The sequence below is a fragment of the Vanacampus margaritifer genome, chromosome 8 (genome assembly GCF_051991255.1).
Source record: "Vanacampus margaritifer isolate UIUO_Vmar chromosome 8, RoL_Vmar_1.0, whole genome shotgun sequence".
In the NCBI taxonomy this organism is placed as follows: domain Eukaryota; kingdom Metazoa; phylum Chordata; class Actinopteri; order Syngnathiformes; family Syngnathidae; genus Vanacampus; species Vanacampus margaritifer.
Window position 1 is genome coordinate 22,289,039 of NC_135439.1, and position 17,838 is coordinate 22,306,876.

General features: G+C 39.4%; 1 protein-coding gene across 6 annotated transcripts in view; it reads left to right on the forward strand.

Annotated features, from left to right (window-relative positions):
• Window positions 1–17,838, forward strand: part of cita (citron rho-interacting serine/threonine kinase a) — a 46,859-nt gene that overhangs the window by 11,741 nt on the left and 17,280 nt on the right. Inside the window, exons 11-38 of one of the 6 annotated variants that reach the window (XM_077573160.1) lie at window positions 894–1,037; window positions 1,432–1,551; window positions 3,384–3,554; window positions 3,676–3,729; window positions 3,808–3,861; window positions 4,084–4,224; window positions 4,374–4,499; window positions 4,920–5,015; window positions 5,131–5,247; window positions 5,823–5,932; window positions 6,300–6,474; window positions 7,979–8,176; window positions 8,402–8,455; window positions 8,951–9,148; window positions 9,369–9,562; window positions 9,669–9,804; window positions 9,947–10,051; window positions 11,252–11,392; window positions 11,558–11,665; window positions 12,740–12,932; window positions 13,262–13,423; window positions 14,074–14,097; window positions 14,416–14,553; window positions 15,252–15,432; window positions 15,532–15,623; window positions 15,706–15,810; window positions 15,914–16,083; window positions 16,355–16,399. In XM_077573160.1, the coding sequence (XP_077429286.1) occupies window positions 894–1,037; window positions 1,432–1,551; window positions 3,384–3,554; window positions 3,676–3,729; window positions 3,808–3,861; window positions 4,084–4,224; window positions 4,374–4,499; window positions 4,920–5,015; window positions 5,131–5,247; window positions 5,823–5,932; window positions 6,300–6,474; window positions 7,979–8,176; window positions 8,402–8,455; window positions 8,951–9,148; window positions 9,369–9,562; window positions 9,669–9,804; window positions 9,947–10,051; window positions 11,252–11,392; window positions 11,558–11,665; window positions 12,740–12,932; window positions 13,262–13,423; window positions 14,074–14,097; window positions 14,416–14,553; window positions 15,252–15,432; window positions 15,532–15,623; window positions 15,706–15,810; window positions 15,914–16,083; window positions 16,355–16,399 (3,552 nt within the window). Of the gene's footprint in view, window positions 1–893; window positions 1,038–1,431; window positions 1,552–3,383; window positions 3,555–3,675; window positions 3,730–3,807; window positions 3,862–4,083; window positions 4,225–4,370; window positions 4,500–4,919; window positions 5,016–5,130; window positions 5,248–5,822; window positions 5,933–6,299; window positions 6,475–7,978; window positions 8,177–8,401; window positions 8,456–8,950; window positions 9,149–9,368; window positions 9,563–9,668; window positions 9,805–9,946; window positions 10,052–11,251; window positions 11,393–11,557; window positions 11,666–12,739; window positions 12,933–13,261; window positions 13,424–14,073; window positions 14,098–14,415; window positions 14,554–15,251; window positions 15,433–15,531; window positions 15,624–15,705; window positions 15,811–15,913; window positions 16,084–16,354; window positions 16,400–17,838 lie in introns of all 6 variants that reach the window. The other 5 variants (XM_077573165.1, XM_077573161.1, XM_077573166.1 and 2 more) reach the window with 5 other exon arrangements.

The following is a 17,838-nucleotide window of genomic DNA, read 5'->3' on the forward strand; positions in this document are numbered from 1 at the left end:
GAAATCAGTTGTGCTTTTGACATTTACTCATTTGAAAACATATGAAATCACCCGACACGTTACCAGTAGGAAATCAAATCCAGTGATTATTTCTGGTGGCTTTTAACGGTTACTGATACAGTGCTGCGTAATAGCATAATTTCAGTTTATTTGCACACAAAAAAAAAGTAGTGCAACACTGATCCGGTACAGTTTTCCTGAGATTTTTTTCTTTTTTTATTCTTTCTTTCTTTTCTTTTCTTTTTTTAAATGAGCTGTTTCATGAAACATTTGCAAATGGTTGATAAATAAATGTGACCTTTGCTGCTTTAAATCACCACTTTTTAGTGCACAGTATACTGTAGTTTTCACGCTTGTTAGGGATAATCAATAAATGTAAGAAAACAAGGACTCGTTTATTTTTATTTTTTTATTTTTTATTAACAGTCAGCCATTAATGTACGGTGAATGCAATCTGAAAGCCCCCCAGTAAACTCTGAAGGGCTGCAGTCATTTCACCTTCTAACAAGGCAGCAGGATAGACTGGGGCAATCCCAAAAATGATACCCCTCCAAGCATTGCTGTTTATGGCTTCTTTTCTGTTTATTGTCGGTCAGCCCCCCTATAAATGGAGTCACTCTTCTTCCAAAGTGGCTTTTATCAGCTATAAGTCGGGTCATAACTCAGTAGTACCCCCTCTAGACACCCTAAACCGCTTTGTTGTTGATTTACTTACATGGGAACTAAACACAGCGCATGCTGGGCAGCTGCAGCTCCACAAGGTCACACAAAGGGGCATACATAAACATTTGTATTTGTACACAAGTACTGCCAAAGTGTCTCCAGCTGAACACAATGATACTTTTAAATCTATCAATACAGGGCTTTATTTACTGAACCTGTTATGTATTCAGATGGAGCAGGAAATCTCCAGGTTCCAACGCAAAATGACTGATCTAGAGTCAGTGCTCCACCAGAAAGATGTGGAGCTGAAAGCCTCTGAGACTCAGAGGAGCATCCTCGAGCAAGACCTCGCCACCTACATTACGGAGTGCAGTGTGAGTCATACCGCACACAACGATATTTCTGTAGATGTGAGAGAATCCCTCCAGACATTTTGTGTGCTACACAGACATCTTCTGATATGTCCTCCCAAAAACTCCAATTACCTCAGTAAAATCTTTTGGATTTCCAGAAGTCATTTTAATATGAATGTTTACATAAAGAAAGCTCTTAGATCTTGATGTTTCAGCTTTTGAGTGGCAAATGCAGCATTTTTCAAGTCAAGCGCAGTCCTCCATCATTACTTAACAAATACGGAGGGAACTCAAATGAAACCTTAAAACCAAACCATGCTCTCTGAAAGTTGTTTCACTAAACGGTGTACTATGGTGCCCTGTACCAAATATATATTACTTTGAGCCGTGATCCTTGCATATGCTGTGTTTGCAGAGCCTAAAGCGGAGCCTCGAGGAGGCGCGTGTGGAAGTCTCTAGAGAAGATGACAAAGCTATGCAGCTGCTGCATGACATCCGCGAACAGAGCAACAAGCTGCAGGAAATTAAGGAGCAAGTATGTATAGTAGTTACATCATCCCTTTTCTCGTCATTAATATAAGCTTACGATTCTGTTTTCTGGGTTGGCTAAAACAACAGTTAAAAGACGACCGACTAAAAGGGAAAATCTGTCACATTCATCAACCTGTCCATCCATGTGGGAAATCAATGTTTGTCTTTACCTGTAATAATCAAATGGCTGAAGTAGCAGTGCAGTGATGCACCTTGTCAGCAATGCTCAGGCAGGGCATCACCTCTGAGGATTCCCTTCTTCTGCTTACTATAATCGCAAAGGTCATCCCTGCAGATGGCACCCCTGTAGGGTATCAAAATGGAGACTTTGATCATTAATCATGATGCTTACCTACAGTTGTCTCCTGGGGAAGGTAGGCAGAACAATTCCACATTTAGGTTAAGAGAATACTTGACACATTTAACTGTGAATCGTGAAATACACAATTTTTTTGAATACCCTCATAGTTATGAAGGAAAATCATCCAACGCCATCATTTATCAAGATAAAATAAAATGTCACCAATGTGTTTCTGCTTGACTCCTCACTAAACAATTAGCCATTTTATAGATTAGGTAAAGTATTTAATCAGCCTTTCTAAAGTTACCTTTGATTTGTTTTTTATGGTGATGAACAATCGTTGCTGCAGTGCACTGCAGCTTCTGTAGCTCGCTGCACAGCGAAACAATGTCAGCACATCTTTGTCTGGAAAGCAGGAGAGCAGCTCACTTGTTTTCATGCTGTTCCAAACAAGTCAGAATTTTTTTTAGCACACAGTTCAGATGCATAAAAGCACCAAAGCATTTAACGCCAACTTATGATGTAACAGCCCTAAAGAGAAGTACTTTACTTGGTGAGTCAATATTCAATAAGTTTGTACTGTATATAAGGGTTACTCATTGCACTAAGCATTGGAATTCTCTACTGTCTAACTTCAGTAATTTAATATGTTTATTTATTGCAGTTCTTGTTTGTAGGGGTATAAAGCTACACAACGACCATACTATATATATTAATTATTTAGCTACATTAAGTATGGGCAACTGGTGGGAGGGGAGGGAAATTATAAACATGTTTCCTCTAACACTGGCAGTTTGTGTAATATTTTCAAAACATTTTAACCTTTTTTTTTTCTTTTTCTGTGCGGAGCAAACCCCCTGTTTTTCCGGTTTTCCTTGTGAAGAGTAGTGTTCCACTTTATAGTTTTAAGTTGTAATATCATCATTCACCATTAGATGGCAGACATGGCTTAGTTGCGCTTACACCAGGGGCCGGTGTGTACTACAATGTGAATAGGCCTAATAATTTTTGTGGATTTGGAATGACATCCAGGACAAACATTGTGTACCTCAATAATATTACAATTCTGAGTGAATTGATTTTTGTTAAAAAAAAAAATGCACAAGATGTGTTCTTGAAATTAATGTTGGTTTGATGTTCAGCAGTTTTGTGATGTCTTTGAATGATAATTTGATGCAAAACAGCCCTTTGCACTGGAGGGGGAATCAGAGTATTATGTGGTTATTTTGTTATTGAATAATTTATCTTATTTATACACGTTTTGTGATTGCATTGTAAACAATTAAATATATTAAGCGCGCATATTTTGTCCATATTTAAAATGGCTTAAAAACTTGAGGCCCCCTCTATCATTTAAGTTGGCCGTCCCTGACCTCCAGTCCATAAAAGAGGTAAACTGCTGTATAAGTGCAATGATAAACATATATGAAAGGAATGCTTTTTGACATTACCACTGTCAACTAAACTTTTTAATCTCTCTGATTGCACAATTGATGCAGTTCCGTGAGATTTCTGTTCTGGACTTGCCATTTTAGGAGTACCATGCGCAGCTGGAGGAGATGCAAGTGACCATCAGGCAGCTGGAGGAGGACCTGTCTGCTGCACGTCGCCGCAGTGACCTCTACGAATCGGAACTTAGAGACTCAAGACAAACCAGCGAGGAACTTAAACGGAAGGCTGTGGAGTACCAGCAAAGGATTCAGAAGGTGCACTAACCAGAAAATGTGCAGTATACTGTACAGTACACATTGCTGCTTCTCTTGCCTTGTTACACTGTAATCATTGGAAATTAGATCAAGTGTACTTAATCATTCTTTATGTTTCCAGGCTAAAGAGCAGGGTAAAGCAGAGGTAGAGGAGCTTCTCTCCAAACTGGAAAAGGTAAAATGAGATATCGGGTGTTGTAAATTCATAGTGCTGCAGTTGCAGTTATATTCAACCATTTATTTCCTTCTCAAGACAAATGCTGAGCAACAGGTGAAAATTCAAGAGCTCCAGGACAAACTGTCAAAGGTATGTTTCTTATTGATTAGAGTAAAGCATCGCTCTTTGTATATTTGAGAGAGAAATTGTTTTTATAATCTGGATGGGCAAAATGCAAATGCATCTGGTAGTCCGACAATTGCAGTTGGCTCTGCTGATACCCTGTGAAAATGAGTACAAATGTCTGGTTCAAGTTTCAGGAACTCTGTCAAAGATCCACTAAATAGCCTTTAACCTTGTGACCTCTATTAGGCAGTGAAAGCGAGCACAGAAGCCACTGAACTGCTGCAGAATGTCAGACAGGCCAAAGAACGGCTGGAACGAGACCTGGAACGCTTGCGAGGCAAAAGCGACTCCAGTGACACACTCAAACGACGCCTGAGAGAGACAGAGGTACCACTTTAGACAAAACGCACCTTTGTCTTCTTACCGTAAAATATTTGAGACATGGTGTTAGTTAAACTTCTACACCTCTTCAAAACTTTGCAGCCGTATACACTTCACCTTATGTCTCATTTTGTTTGTTTTTGGTGTGTAAGCAGGAGGGCAGAAAGACCCTGGAAAACCAAGTAAAGAGGCTGGAGATGGTAGAGCGCCGTGAGAATAAGCTGAAAGATGACATTCAGACCAAATCCCAGCAGATCCAGCAGATGGCTGAAAAGATCCTGGTGAGAGACCTACAGATAAGACTCCCTTAATACGCTTCACCACTCCACCCCTAATTTTACCCAACTGCCCATCTCTGGTTATCTTCATCGCTTCTTACTGAGAGCTCATACTTGCCACTGCATGTGCTGGCTAGCTCGGCTCTTATAAATGGCAGCTTATCAACTGAGTATTTAGACCATCGCATTTAAACGATCAAATCATGAACAGGCGCAGCTACAGCCGTTTTGTGGATTTACAACTTTTCAATGCAAGTTTCTCCATTTTCTTTTTGTTGTGTATTTGCTGCTGTAGTAGGATTGTGCATGCACTTCTGTACTGGTGTGTGAACATGCTGTTGCTTAATTATCATCCATTTTAGCAAATTGTACTTTATTTGACACTTTATGTTATTATAAACTAACCTAAACCTTCTTTTGCAGGAACTGGAGGACCACCTGAGGGATGCCCAGTCTACAGCACAAAGGATGGAAACTCAGCTTGTCCAAAAGGAGAGGCTTTTTGAAGACAAAATAAAGGTAGTGTTATTATGGTGCTGAGATACTGTATTTTCTCCAGGATGAACTTCGGAATAAAAGCTAATACCCCAGGAGACTTTGTGTCATGTGCGTTTACGGACTCTGTCTAATCAAGGTTCTGGAAGCCCAGATGAAGGTGGACCTAGCCGACAAGGAGAGCCTCGAGGCTCGAAGAGCGCAGCAGGAGGAGGAGTCAAGAGAGAACTGCAAACTTATCAGCGAGCAGAAAGCGGTAAGAAAAATAGCAATTGATTTAAAATGGTCACTGTGAGAACTGCCTTTAATTTCACACCCGATTGGGAATGGTTCATTTTCGGTATCCAGAAGTAAATGTAACTCCAGTAAATAATGTTAGGAAAAAAGCTTTTAATGTGTTCAGTATACATTTTGAATGTTTATATACGAAAGCTTATGAACATGCCTTTCCAAACTGACAGAATTTACTACATATTTTCTTATTCATCCATACACAATTTGTGACAGTGGTTTTGGCTCTATTGGAAAGAACACTTTGAAGACTGATTAAATTGTACTGTACATCATTTTGCACTGTAACGTCTGGGCTCTAGCCCTAATCTGGCTAATGTGGTAGAATTGAGGCAGTTAAGAAGCTTTTCATCTTCTGACATTAACAGGAGAAGATTCACGCAACACCTTTAACGGAAACTAAGAGGATTTTACTAGAGTGAAACCTTCTGTTTCCTCCCCCAAAATGTTTCTGGTAAAATGTGTGCTTGCCAGAACTCTCCTGAGTCATTTTTTTTATGTTATTTGCACCATCATTTTGTGTCTCCTCTCTTCCTGCAGACCATTAACGCCATGGATTCCAAGATGAAGAACCTGGAGCAGCGCATTGCTGAGCTGTCAGAGGCTAACAAGCTGGCTGCTAACAGCAGTATCTACACCCAGAAGAATATGTGAGTTAACAAGACCTTCTTTCTACCCACATTGTGTTCTCATGAGGGTCCCCACCCACACTCACGCCATTTCCTCCTGCCTCCAATGGCTTCATTAGTGTACATTTAATTCTCTAAATCTTTGTGCACCCTAGCCGATGGATCTTTTTAATGAGGCGGCATGGCTCATGGTGCTACAGAGAAAATGCAACTTCAACTCATCTTTGAATAAATGTTGTGTATTTATTTGAATGGAATACATTACAATTAAAAAGATACGACTGTTAATTGCACCTTATTATTGAAGCTGTAACATAGGCTCATCTCTTTTTCGATAAACAGTACAAGATATTCATTTTGGATTTTCGTTTTGTTTTGTTTGATTTAGGAAAGCCCAAGAGGAGATGATCTCAGAGCTGCGACAGCAAAAGTTCTATTTGGAGTCTCAGGCTGGCAAACTTGAGGCTCAAAATGCCAAACTAGAGGAACATCTGGAGAAAATCAGTCAGCAGGAGCAAACCAAAAGGACCCGTCTACTGGAGCTGGAGAGTAGGCTGCGGGAGGTGAGCCAATAGCAAACAGAAACAAAATCTTCCCGCTCAGGATTAAGTAATGCTCTTTAGCTGCCTCTCAGTGTAGCATTGCATTACGGTATTAGTGTCCACAAAGCGGATTAAGGCAATTGATCGGCCACTGAGCTGATAGTCTTTTTAGATCAATTAATATACAGCAAAACTACAGTTTTGGCGAAACAGTATTTCTCAATTTGAGTCAGATAAAAAGTGTATTTTTACTTATACGGTAGTTTTCACACAATCTTGACATTACACCAAATCCAAAATAGACTGCTTCTTTTTTCTTTTCTTTTTTTAAATTACAGTAAAAGCCCTTCTTCACAATTCACTTTTTTTCACGTTACTGCAGACAACTTGTTGGCTGAATGCTGCTTCTCTTCCTTAATTGTTGACTTCTCTGCACACTCAAAAGACAAACACATGCTGTCCATTGTCTCATACACATGCTTATTATATGTGCATGCATAAAAAAACGCACACTCATTACAAACATTTATCCTGCACTGAAAGAGGGTGGCATGGTTGATGACTGGTTAGCACATCCACCTCCCAGTGCAGAGGTCATGAGTTCGATTCCAGGCTCTGGCCTTCCTGGGTGGAGTTTGCATGTTCTCCCCGTGCCTGTGTAGGTTTTCTTCTAGTACTCCGGTTTCCTCCCACATGCCAAAAAACATGCATGGTAGGTTAATTGAATAGTCTTAATTGTCCCTAGGTGTGGTTGTGAGTGGCTGGTTCAGATAACTCTTAGGTCCAACTCACAATTTAATTAAATAATTAACAAAAAACACTTCTATTTAGGGCTATTGCTATTAATTAATAAAAATAAAAATACACTTTATTTTTCATTAAGTATTAAATGCATTTTTCTGCTTTCATGTAAGACTACAGAAATTAGGGAACAATTATTGCTGTGAGGATGAAATCTGATAATTTGGACAATTTTAAGTTAAACAATGGTTCTAAACTATAGTTATTAATTCATTTTGACACTGCTACTTCTATTAGCCACCTGAGGTATCAGGAAAAGACTCGTAATGGACTCTTTTTGTATTGCTTTTGCATGTTGTATTGCTTTTGCATGTTGTTGAACTTGAACTGTTTCACTTTTCTTCATACAATACATACTGCACATTTAAATGCTATTATCCAAGTTTCATTCAAATTCAGTGCTTTCAGTTCAGGTCTCAGTAAGTGTATATTACATTGAACATTTACAACAACCTACAATATATCTGAAAATGTAAGCACAGTCTATATATTGTGTTAACCCAAATGAATATTAAAACAATTCAAAAATAGTTTTCAAATACAGTACAACAATTTGAAATTGCCTTGTGCTTCTTAAACTGTTCGGGTGTTAAACAAAATCTACCATCTGGTACTCTCTACCGATTACAACAAATGGTGATACTTATATGCAAATATAATTCTTTTTAGGTCATTGTAACGCTGTAATAAACACACATTTACCCATGTCCTGTTGCCTTTCCAGATGGGCTTAGAACATGAAGAGGAAAAGCTGGAGATCAAGAGACAGGTGTCAGAGTTGACCCTCTCCCTGCAAGAGCGTGAGTCCCAGATAAGCAGCCTGCAGGCAGCTCGTCTTGCTTTGGAGAGCCAGCTGCAGCAAGCAAAGACTGAGTTGGAGGAAACCACTGCTGAGGCTGAGGAGGAGATCACTGCCTTGAGGGTAAGACGGCAAGTGCACGTGAATAAATTACTCACATTCCCATATGTAGGTGCACAGGCAAAACAGGATTTATTATCACTCTTTTCAGATCTAACACTAAAAGCAGCAACAACATTTACTATATACACAATGTAAACAGAGTCAACAAATGTTTAACTTTTTAGTGGCACTGTTCCATCATATTTCTCATTTCAAATTTTGACACATTTTTCCCTTTTCTCATAGAATCACAGAGATGAAATTCAACAAAAGTTTGATGCCCTAAGAGACAGCTGTTCAGTAAGTGGTGTGTTATATAATGGGAATTGAAATATCTTTCTAGCTTCTAAATAGGCGGCAAATTGGTTAGCACGTCGTCTGCCTCATAGTTCTGAGTTTCTGGTCAGGCTTCATATGTGGAGTTTGCATTTTCTGTGTGCTGGCAAGTGTTTTTTTTTCTCTGTGCTTCGGTTTCCTCTCACATTACCAAAAAAATATGTTGTTTTTTTTTACAGATGAAATGAAAAAATGTGTGCAGGAATGTTTTTTTTTTTGTCCCCGTCTTAATGTCCAAATACATCTGAGATAGGCTCCTGCTCACCCGCAGCCTTAATGAAGAAAAGCAATACAGAAGATGGATGGATGCAAGATTAAAAAATGCATTCTAAAAAAAAGAAAGAAAAAAAACTCATGCTAAATCATACAGTATATGCCATTAGTAACATAACTTGATCCATAGTCAGTTATTTGTTCCACAAGCACTGCAGACTCATCAAACTTTTTTTGTTGCTTCAGGTGATCACTGACCTGGAGGAGCAACTAACCCAGCTGAGTCAGGAGAATGCGGAGTTAAACCGCCAGAACTTCTACCTGTCCAAGCAATTGGATGAAGCATCAGATGAGAGGGAAGATCAACTGCAACTGAGCCAGGAGGTGGACCGGCTCAGGAGAGAGGTGGCAGACCGTGAGATGCATCTCAACAATCAAAAACAAGTAATGTTGCCTAATGTTTGACAGACCACAGATATAAATTATTTTTGTGATTTACTTTGTCACCTGAAAGCTTCAGTGTACAGTATATCTATTATTTAGACTATTCCAAACAAATCAGATATACTCCTGTCACAAGAAATGTCGGCAGGCCTGCAAACAAGTTTTTCCAAAAGATGTGAATGACAATCTCCTCAATCTGCCATTTTATTTACCTTCCTAGAACATCGAGACTCTAAAGACTACATGTAGCATGCTGGAGGAGCAGGTGGTGGAGCTTGAGTCCCTGAATGATGAGCTGCTGGAGAAGGAGAGGCAATGGGAGGCTTGGAGAGGGGCCTTGGAGGATGAAAAGAGCCAGGCCGAAAGACGCACCAGGGAACTGCAGAGACTGCTGGATAATGAAAAACAAAACAGGTAATGCTGGAGCAGATTTGAATGTGTTTAGAATGTCAAGAATGTCTTTGACATCTCTGTTTCATTGCAGTTGGCAACCAAACTTCTCGTACTCTGTTTTTCACAGGTTACGGGCTGACCAGCGCAGCACAGAGTCTCGCCAGGCAGTAGAACTAGCAGTCAAAGAGCACAAGGCTGAGATATTGGCACTGCAGCAGGCCTTGAAGGAGCAGAGACTCAAAGCTGAAAGTCTGTCTGATACTGTGAGTTGCCAAGATGAATCTATCTAACATCTAGATATCTGAAAAGACTGCATAGTAATTCAATGCAGTCATTTCAATTTTGTCCTTGTTGCTGCAAAATTTTGCTGCTGTTGGTATAAGGTGCATTTGCTTGTTTGCACAGCTCAATGATCTGGAGAAGAAGCACGCCATGCTGGAGATGAACGCTCGCAGCTTGCAACAAAAATTGGAGACTGAGAGGGAGTTGAAACAGAGGCTGATGGAAGAGGTAGAAACAATGTCAATAAGATGACCAATACATTTTCCCACACAAATGTAATATACTTCAATTTAAGAACACATCTAGTATGGTGAATTTCTCCTCCTGTCATTCTTTTTAAGCAGCTTCTCCTAATTGGGCTGACTTTAGGCGAGTGGCGTTAGTATACCATATATTGATAATCAATCTATCACATACTCTGCAAGGTTTTTGCCACTGAATTAATAGCCTGGCAGCGCCAGGCTTGGCTTTTCAGACCAAGGCTTGTGCTATGAGATGTGACTGCAAAATGTCAGGAATTGCTTACTAGAGGAGCTGATGTTTTATTTCAGGTTAATCATTAGGTGCGTTTCCATTACAGTTTTTCGCAAAAATAAAAGTGATATTGTTTATATATTTCGATAAAGTAAAATTTTGACTTGCCGGTGTTTCCATTGAAGAGCATTTCGCTTCTGAGGCTCAATTCTCGTAATGTTCCGTCTCGCGGGATCTCGTAGTTACGTAGGAGGTGCTCATGATGTTTTAAGGAAGACAGACGCCTGGAGTTCTTCATATTACTTTAAAACTATCTCCATCCCTTTATCGGGCGGGTTCGGGCATTTGGTATTAGTGTTGTGTGTGCGCGCGCATGACGCATTGCGTTTGTCCTCATGGCAATTGTGGTCTTCCTTCAGGCATACTTGAAGGAAGACATAACATACATAACGTTACTGCTTTTTCTCCATATGGCCATAATCAACGTAAACTGAAAGTTCCTTTGTGTCGCTTTAATACCGGTATATTATAAACGTGAATTCATTTGTACAGGCTATAAAACACATTAATGGTAGATTTTTATTTTTATTTTTATTTATCTTGGTATCATTTTTCCCAAAAAATATTGTATTTGAAGAGACTTGTATAAACTTTATATCCACTGGACAATTTAGAGGGTTTCAGTTACCCTTAAATGTATGTTTTTGGAAAGTGGGAGGAAGTTTGATTTACAGGAGAAAACCCACACAAACACGGATAGGACCATTCAAACCCCACACAGGAAGGCTAAGATTAAAATCATATCATATCAACTGTGAGGGAGGCATACTACCAGGACTCACTAGTGTACCGTTCTGTCACCTATTCAAGTTCTTAATTAAATCAAAGTGCTGTAGATGTATTTGTTTAATTGCCCTTTTTTCAATTGGAGTTTGTCTGCTGATATTTTCACAGCAAGGGAAGCTGCAACAGCAGATGGATCTCCAAAAGAGCCACATTTTCCGTCTAACCCAGGGTCTACAGGATGCACTTGACCAAACCGATATGCTTAAGACTGAGAGGACTGATTTGGAATACCAGCTGGAGAATATACAGGTGCTCAGTGCAATATCTTGCAATCGAATGAGATGCTGTTTGGGGACCGTTATGACTTGTATCAGACATTCCAAGGATTCTTAAGAGATCTAATGTAGAGCTAAATAAGGAAAGTGTTCTTACTGATGTCCTCGAAGGGGTTTAAAATTCACCTTTATTTTGCAGGCTGTATATTCCCATGAGAAGGTGAAGATGGAGGGGACTATCTCACAGCAGACCAAACTCATTGACTTCCTCCAGGCTAAAATGGACCAACCTACCAAGAAAAAGAAAGTCAGTACAATATATCTAATGAAAATAAATCCTAAGAGACTGTTAAAGTTAGCTTCTATATATACTAGTAGATGCAAGTGAGGTTACTGTCAAATAATGCAGGCGTCCATACACTGTATACCAGTGGTTCTTAACCTGGGCTTGATTGAACCCCAGGGTTTCGGTGAGTCAGTCATAGGGGTTCGGCGGAGGTCAAAACACACACCTGACTCAAATGATTCGTGCTGATATGACCTGCTGGGTCATCATTGGCTGCAGGTGATCACGCTAAATTGCTATGCCTGCAGCGAATTTGGTGCACTCTGTAGTCGACTCGACTTGCGGCTTTTTTTATAGTATGTTGTGGGATTTCTTCATATTAACTATGTCGAGCAAAATAAATAAGTAAATTAAAAATGTGCATTTTGAATTGACATGTATAACGGAACATATGGTGTTCCACAGGGTTCAGTTCTGGGGCCTCTGCTGTTTTCATGTATCTGCTGCCCCTGGGTTCCAGTTTAAGAAAACAACAGTAGCTGTCTCAAAATGCTCTTTGAATAGAGAGTTAAATTGAGTGATAGGAGTCAGCATCCTTACTGCATGATTTACAATGCCAAGTTGAGCAATTCTATTCCAGCACAACCAGCTATCTAGCTAAACTAAAGGAACACTTCCATGAGATTAATGGAGATAGGGAATACAAGAACACAACAATTTCTGAGCTCAAGGTGAAGAGAGACGATTTCGATGAAAAGGCTACTGTGGCTACTGTTTTGTTTACCAGTAAACCATATACATATGTCTTGAATTAGATTTTTCTTCCCATTTTTTCAATAAAAAAGGGTTCGGTGATTGCGCATAGAACTGGTGGGGTTCAGTACCTCCAACAAAGTTTAGAACCACTGCCGTATACACTAATGAGATAAACGTATTGGGTCACCTGGCTGTTACAATTACCTTTTATAGATTTTGACTTATGGTTTAGAGTCAGGTCAGGGCTCTGTTTTTTTAGGGGTAGCAAAGGGGGACCATCACAATGGACAAGATGTGCCCTAAAATAAAATCATCTCTTCATGTTCCTTGTGTGAACAGGGTATTTTTGGGCGCCGGCGTGAAGATGTAGGCACTACAACTAATGTGGCACTGACTCCTCAATCCCAGCCAACAGTTCCGTTGCAGTACAGTGACATGAAGCTTGCTTTGGAAAATGAGCGCTCAAGGTGTGGAGAGCTGGAAGAGGCTCTTCAGAAGATGAGAATAGAGCTGCGATCCCTACGGGAAGAAGGTACGACTTAACCATGTATGTAGAGTTGCAATCAGTGCCTAACAGCTATTACATAGTAGCTATCTTGTGTAAACTTAATAATTTTAATCAGACCCATTATTAATACTTGTACTTAATGACACCATATTATTTGTGATGTCTGTTTGAGTGAGACATTGAGCCAACTTTAAAATCATGTTTCTGTATGGCAAAAAAAAAAAGAAGATATTTCAAATCCTCCACTGCACCTCAATGTGTAGTGTCTTTATTTTTATTTTATTTATTTTTTGGACAGATTTCCAGAATTCTACTGCCACTGACTATTAACTTGAATTTTTATGAAAATATAGCCGCTCATTTCAAAGCACAGGATCACATGGCTACTTCCACACCAGCCCAGGCTCGCCATCAAATCCTCATGTCGGCCATTGTGAAGTCCCCAGAGCATCAACCCAACCCCTGTGGGCTCCTTAACCCTTCAACCCGCTCCAAGGAGACTTCCACACCTGAAGGTGACTCACTCAAACACAAATACACACATATAGTCTGTGTTGCATGAATCTTCGAGAACAATTTGTCGACATAGTAGTACTCGCGTGTATGCAATCACTGTCAATAAAATGGGCCTTTTGTTTGCCTATTGTGGTGTGGTTTGTTTGTATTTGTTTCTTCTGTCAGCCTGTGCTAGGCAGGATAACTTCTAAATTATGTTGGATAACTATGCTCAGGGCCTTGTAAATCTGAAACACAAACCAAATCAGTGGACTCAAGGGGAAAATGTTTCAGGTTTTAGTCGCTGTGCTTTTATCCAACCAATATTGCATTCCTGCCGGGCCTGTCTCACAATGGAAGGGTTATGGATTAATATGATGATACTGGTTTTAATGTAGACTTTGAATGAAGCGGAATGGAAATTTATCTCATCAAACCAATCTGCTTTAACTGTTATATTTCTGAAGAATCCTCCTATTACAGCAACATAATGAAAAGTGGACAGACCAAGGCGACATGTGCTCTGATCCTATCAGACACACCTTCATCAATGACAAGTCCATTGCCTTTCTCTGTGATTCAGGCCTCAAACTATGTGTGTCTTTCACTTTCACATAGCTATTGTTAGACTGCTATCTCCTTTCTGTCTCTTTCCTCTTATTCCTTGCAGAAAAGAGGAGGGTCACCTTTGAAAGTAAGTTAGCAGTCCTCCATTCCTTTCTTACGTCTTCTCAAATATGCGTCCCCTCTGTTAATGTTTTTTGTATCTCCATAGTTCATTGATTATACATTCCATTCTGATTGACATGCATAGTGTGATTTTCATCTGTTCATACCTAAACAGGAGTATTTATTTACAAAAATCTGTCATTTTTGTTTCGTCATTTTCACCATGTGTACTACGAGAAAATAATTTTGTAAAATGTTGTTGCTCTCAAAGGTAATTAATCTTAATTTCTCCTCACAGCTGTTTTTCTTCCTTTTTTTATTTTTTATTTGTTTTTTATTGCAGAGTTTGGTCGTCGCGTGAAGGAGAGGATGCACCATAACATTCCCCATCGCTTCACTGTGGGTCTCAACATGAGGGCTGCCAAATGTGCCGTCTGCCTGGACACTGTGCATTTTGGACGCCAGGCTGCCACTTGTCTAGGTTTGTGTCCCTCCTTCAACAGCCGAGAGATAGTATTCCAGTCTTATCAGAATTACTGGCTGGCCTTTGAAACACATCCACTAAATTATCTCACATGGAATTTTTGTGGACTGTAACCAGGCCTGTTTGGAAAAATATGTTATACTGTAGTGTCAAAATAACAATATTGTAACTTCATTTACCATGCATAATCTTGAGGGCAGAATATTGCTGCATTTGTCATAGTTTTTTGTTATCATAGTCTTCATACACTTATTTAGTCCGTAAGTACAGTGGTGCCTTGATACGAGTTTAATGTGTTCCGTGGCCACGCTCGCAACTTCAAACACTCTTATCTCAAATCATATTCCTCTTAGAAATGAATGGAGAAATCTATCAATGTGTTGAAGTGCCCCCCACCACGTTGATGACACCTGCTCTAAAATGTCCATGATGGAAAGCAGTGCAGAAAATGGATGGATGAATGTTTATGGCTGGCAATTCTGTATGTTGCATTCTGCTATACATAAAGAGAAAACAACTATCCTCATCTTTTGCCCTAGACTTAAAATATGTCTATAATGAACATTTGAAGTGGAGTTGTGTTTTCAATGTATTTTAAACATTTCAAACGTTTCTACCCTGTATTTCAGAAAATGAATTAAAAGAAAAAAATGCCTGACCTTTCCTTTTTTTTTTTTTTTTTTTACTTCCTGTAGAATGCCACACCCTTTGTCATCCCAAATGCTCACCATGCCTTCCAGCCACTTGTGGCCTGCCAGTTGAATATGCCACCCACTTCTCTGAGGCTTTTTGCCGAGAAAAGGCAAGCTCCCCTGGACTTCAGGTCAAGGAAGCTAGTGGGCATGTTCGCTTGGAGGGATGGATGAAGCAGCCAAGGTTATTGGTTCACTTTTCCTGACAAACTGGTCATTGGGCATTAATGTACCATGCTATGTATTTGTATATTAACCGATTATATTATTGATTCAAAAAAAGAAATGGCAAGCGTGGTCAGCAAGGCTGGGAGACAAAGTATGTTGTTCTCGATGGAACCAAAATATCAACCTATGACGCAGAGCCCAGAGAAGGTGACTACCTTTTTCTTCTGACATTATAAAGAAACGTCAAAAATAAATCCAGTACAAAGCTTATTTGACATGTCGTTTTTAGACTGTGTTAATGTGGAGGAGGAGTTTGAGCTTTGTCTACCTGATGGAGAGGTAACTGTTCATGGAGCTGTTGGAGCCTCTGAGCTCATCAACACTGCAAAGTCAGGTAGTGGTTCATTGCCGGCCAATACTGCCGCACTCAGACTATTTTGAAGTATATTCACCTATCTGAAATATTAAATCTAAATTTTCTGGGTGTTTGTGTCCAGATATCCCTTACATTCTGAAGCTGGAGTCACACCCCCACACCACTTGTTGGCCAGGCCAGTCTCTCTACTTCATGGCTCCCAGTTTCCCGGACAAACAGCGCTGGGTGGCTGTACTGGAGTCTGTGGTGGCTGGTAGTCGTGGATCTAAAGACAAAGGGGATTCGGACGCTGTAAGTGCTAAAGCAATTGTCTGTGTAATTTCTAATAATAAATGTCAAATTGTGATGTAACTCAAGGGAAGTGTGAACTGTTGTGGTTTAAGTCAACTAATGCCGCCAACATCAGCCAGTGCCTTCATTTCTTTTCCTCCTCTTCCCTTTTTCTCTCTCTATGCATGTGATCACCAACTGCATCTTCTCTTTGTGCGTTTTCATTGTCCTCGTTACTGTTGTCACGTGCTGTTTGTATACCCATTTAATGCGGTTGTGTGGACCATTGTAGGCAGGTGTTTCTAAAAGACAGAAGAACCTATCACCCCTGGTTCAGGTACAGTAAGAAAGCTGCACGAATGCTTGGGCTTCAGTGATCAACTGGCTGAGCATGTAGTTGCTGTACCTGTCCATGCATAGAACACTATCACTGCTCTGTGCAAGATAACACAGAACCAGGCTGATAAATGGTTCCATAGTCGCTGTTTTAAGAGGCCAAAAGTGCACTTAAAGTATACTGTGCAAAATGCATGGGTTTGAATGGAACTACACTTTTGGCCAATAGCATGCTGTGTTATGCATGCTTCTGCAAGAGCCGTGCTTCTTCAGCTCTTTCACTGGAATACACACACACACACGCTGTTTGCAACCTTATTGTACCTCGGAAACAAAAGAAAGGGAATATTAAAATAGATGATGCTCCTGTTTTCCTTCAGTCATGAGGTTTAACAAAGCTTGGCTTCATTATTACTATTATTGTGGTGGCGATGACAAAGGTGTCACACAGATTTTTGTGATTTTTGACACTGTTGTATTATTTTACAAATCAGATACTAGAGTCACTGTTTGTTTCTATGGTCATTTTATTTAAAGAAAATGTAAGCAACTTCAGTGTTTTTTTTTTTTTTTGCTTTAATTATTTATTTAAAGTAATTATAAATTAGACTTTTGTACCTATTTATTGATAATATAGCTTAGAGGGGTGTGAATTTTCTAGTACCTTGCGATTCGATCTGTATCACGATTCATAGGTCACGATTCGATTCGATACAGATTAATCTTGATACGAATCGATAAATCAATTACTGTGATTTTTTTATAACAAAAATTTTGAAAATACTAATCAATAAACTTGTACATGTACACTGTAAGATTTGTATGAAAATGTACTTCAGTCTTATAACTGTGAGCCACTGTATTTAACAAACAGGTTAGAATCTGTTTAAAATATGAAGGCTTAATGTTCCATTGATATAACATTCTTCCATGCTTTAAGTGTGAAACCTAACCCTAAGTAAGACATTTTGTTGAATATTTCCATCCAAAATGTAGTTTTAAAAATCGATTCGGCTGCATATGAATCAATACAAGAATTGTGTGCTGTAATATCGCGATATACGTATTGCGAATCAATTTTTTTTTTTTTACACCCCTAGTAGCTTAAATGGAAATGGTATGAATAATTTGCTTACTCATTGATTCCCGTTCATTTTAAAAGTCAAAGCCATCTATGATGAAACATCCAGGTTAGTTACCTTCAGTTGCAGACTCAAATCAAATTTAGATCATCTGCACAACTCATGTCCATTATTCTGCTCTAAGTGTTTGTTGGATGTGTTTACCGGTACGCTACACATAGCATTTCTAAACAAATGCACACTGTAACCAGATTTTTTTTAAATACCTATACAGCCAAATGAGTGTGAAGAATGTGAAAAGTCAATATCTTTTTATAAACACACATTTATCAATGTTTCAACGCTTGCTGTAGGTTTT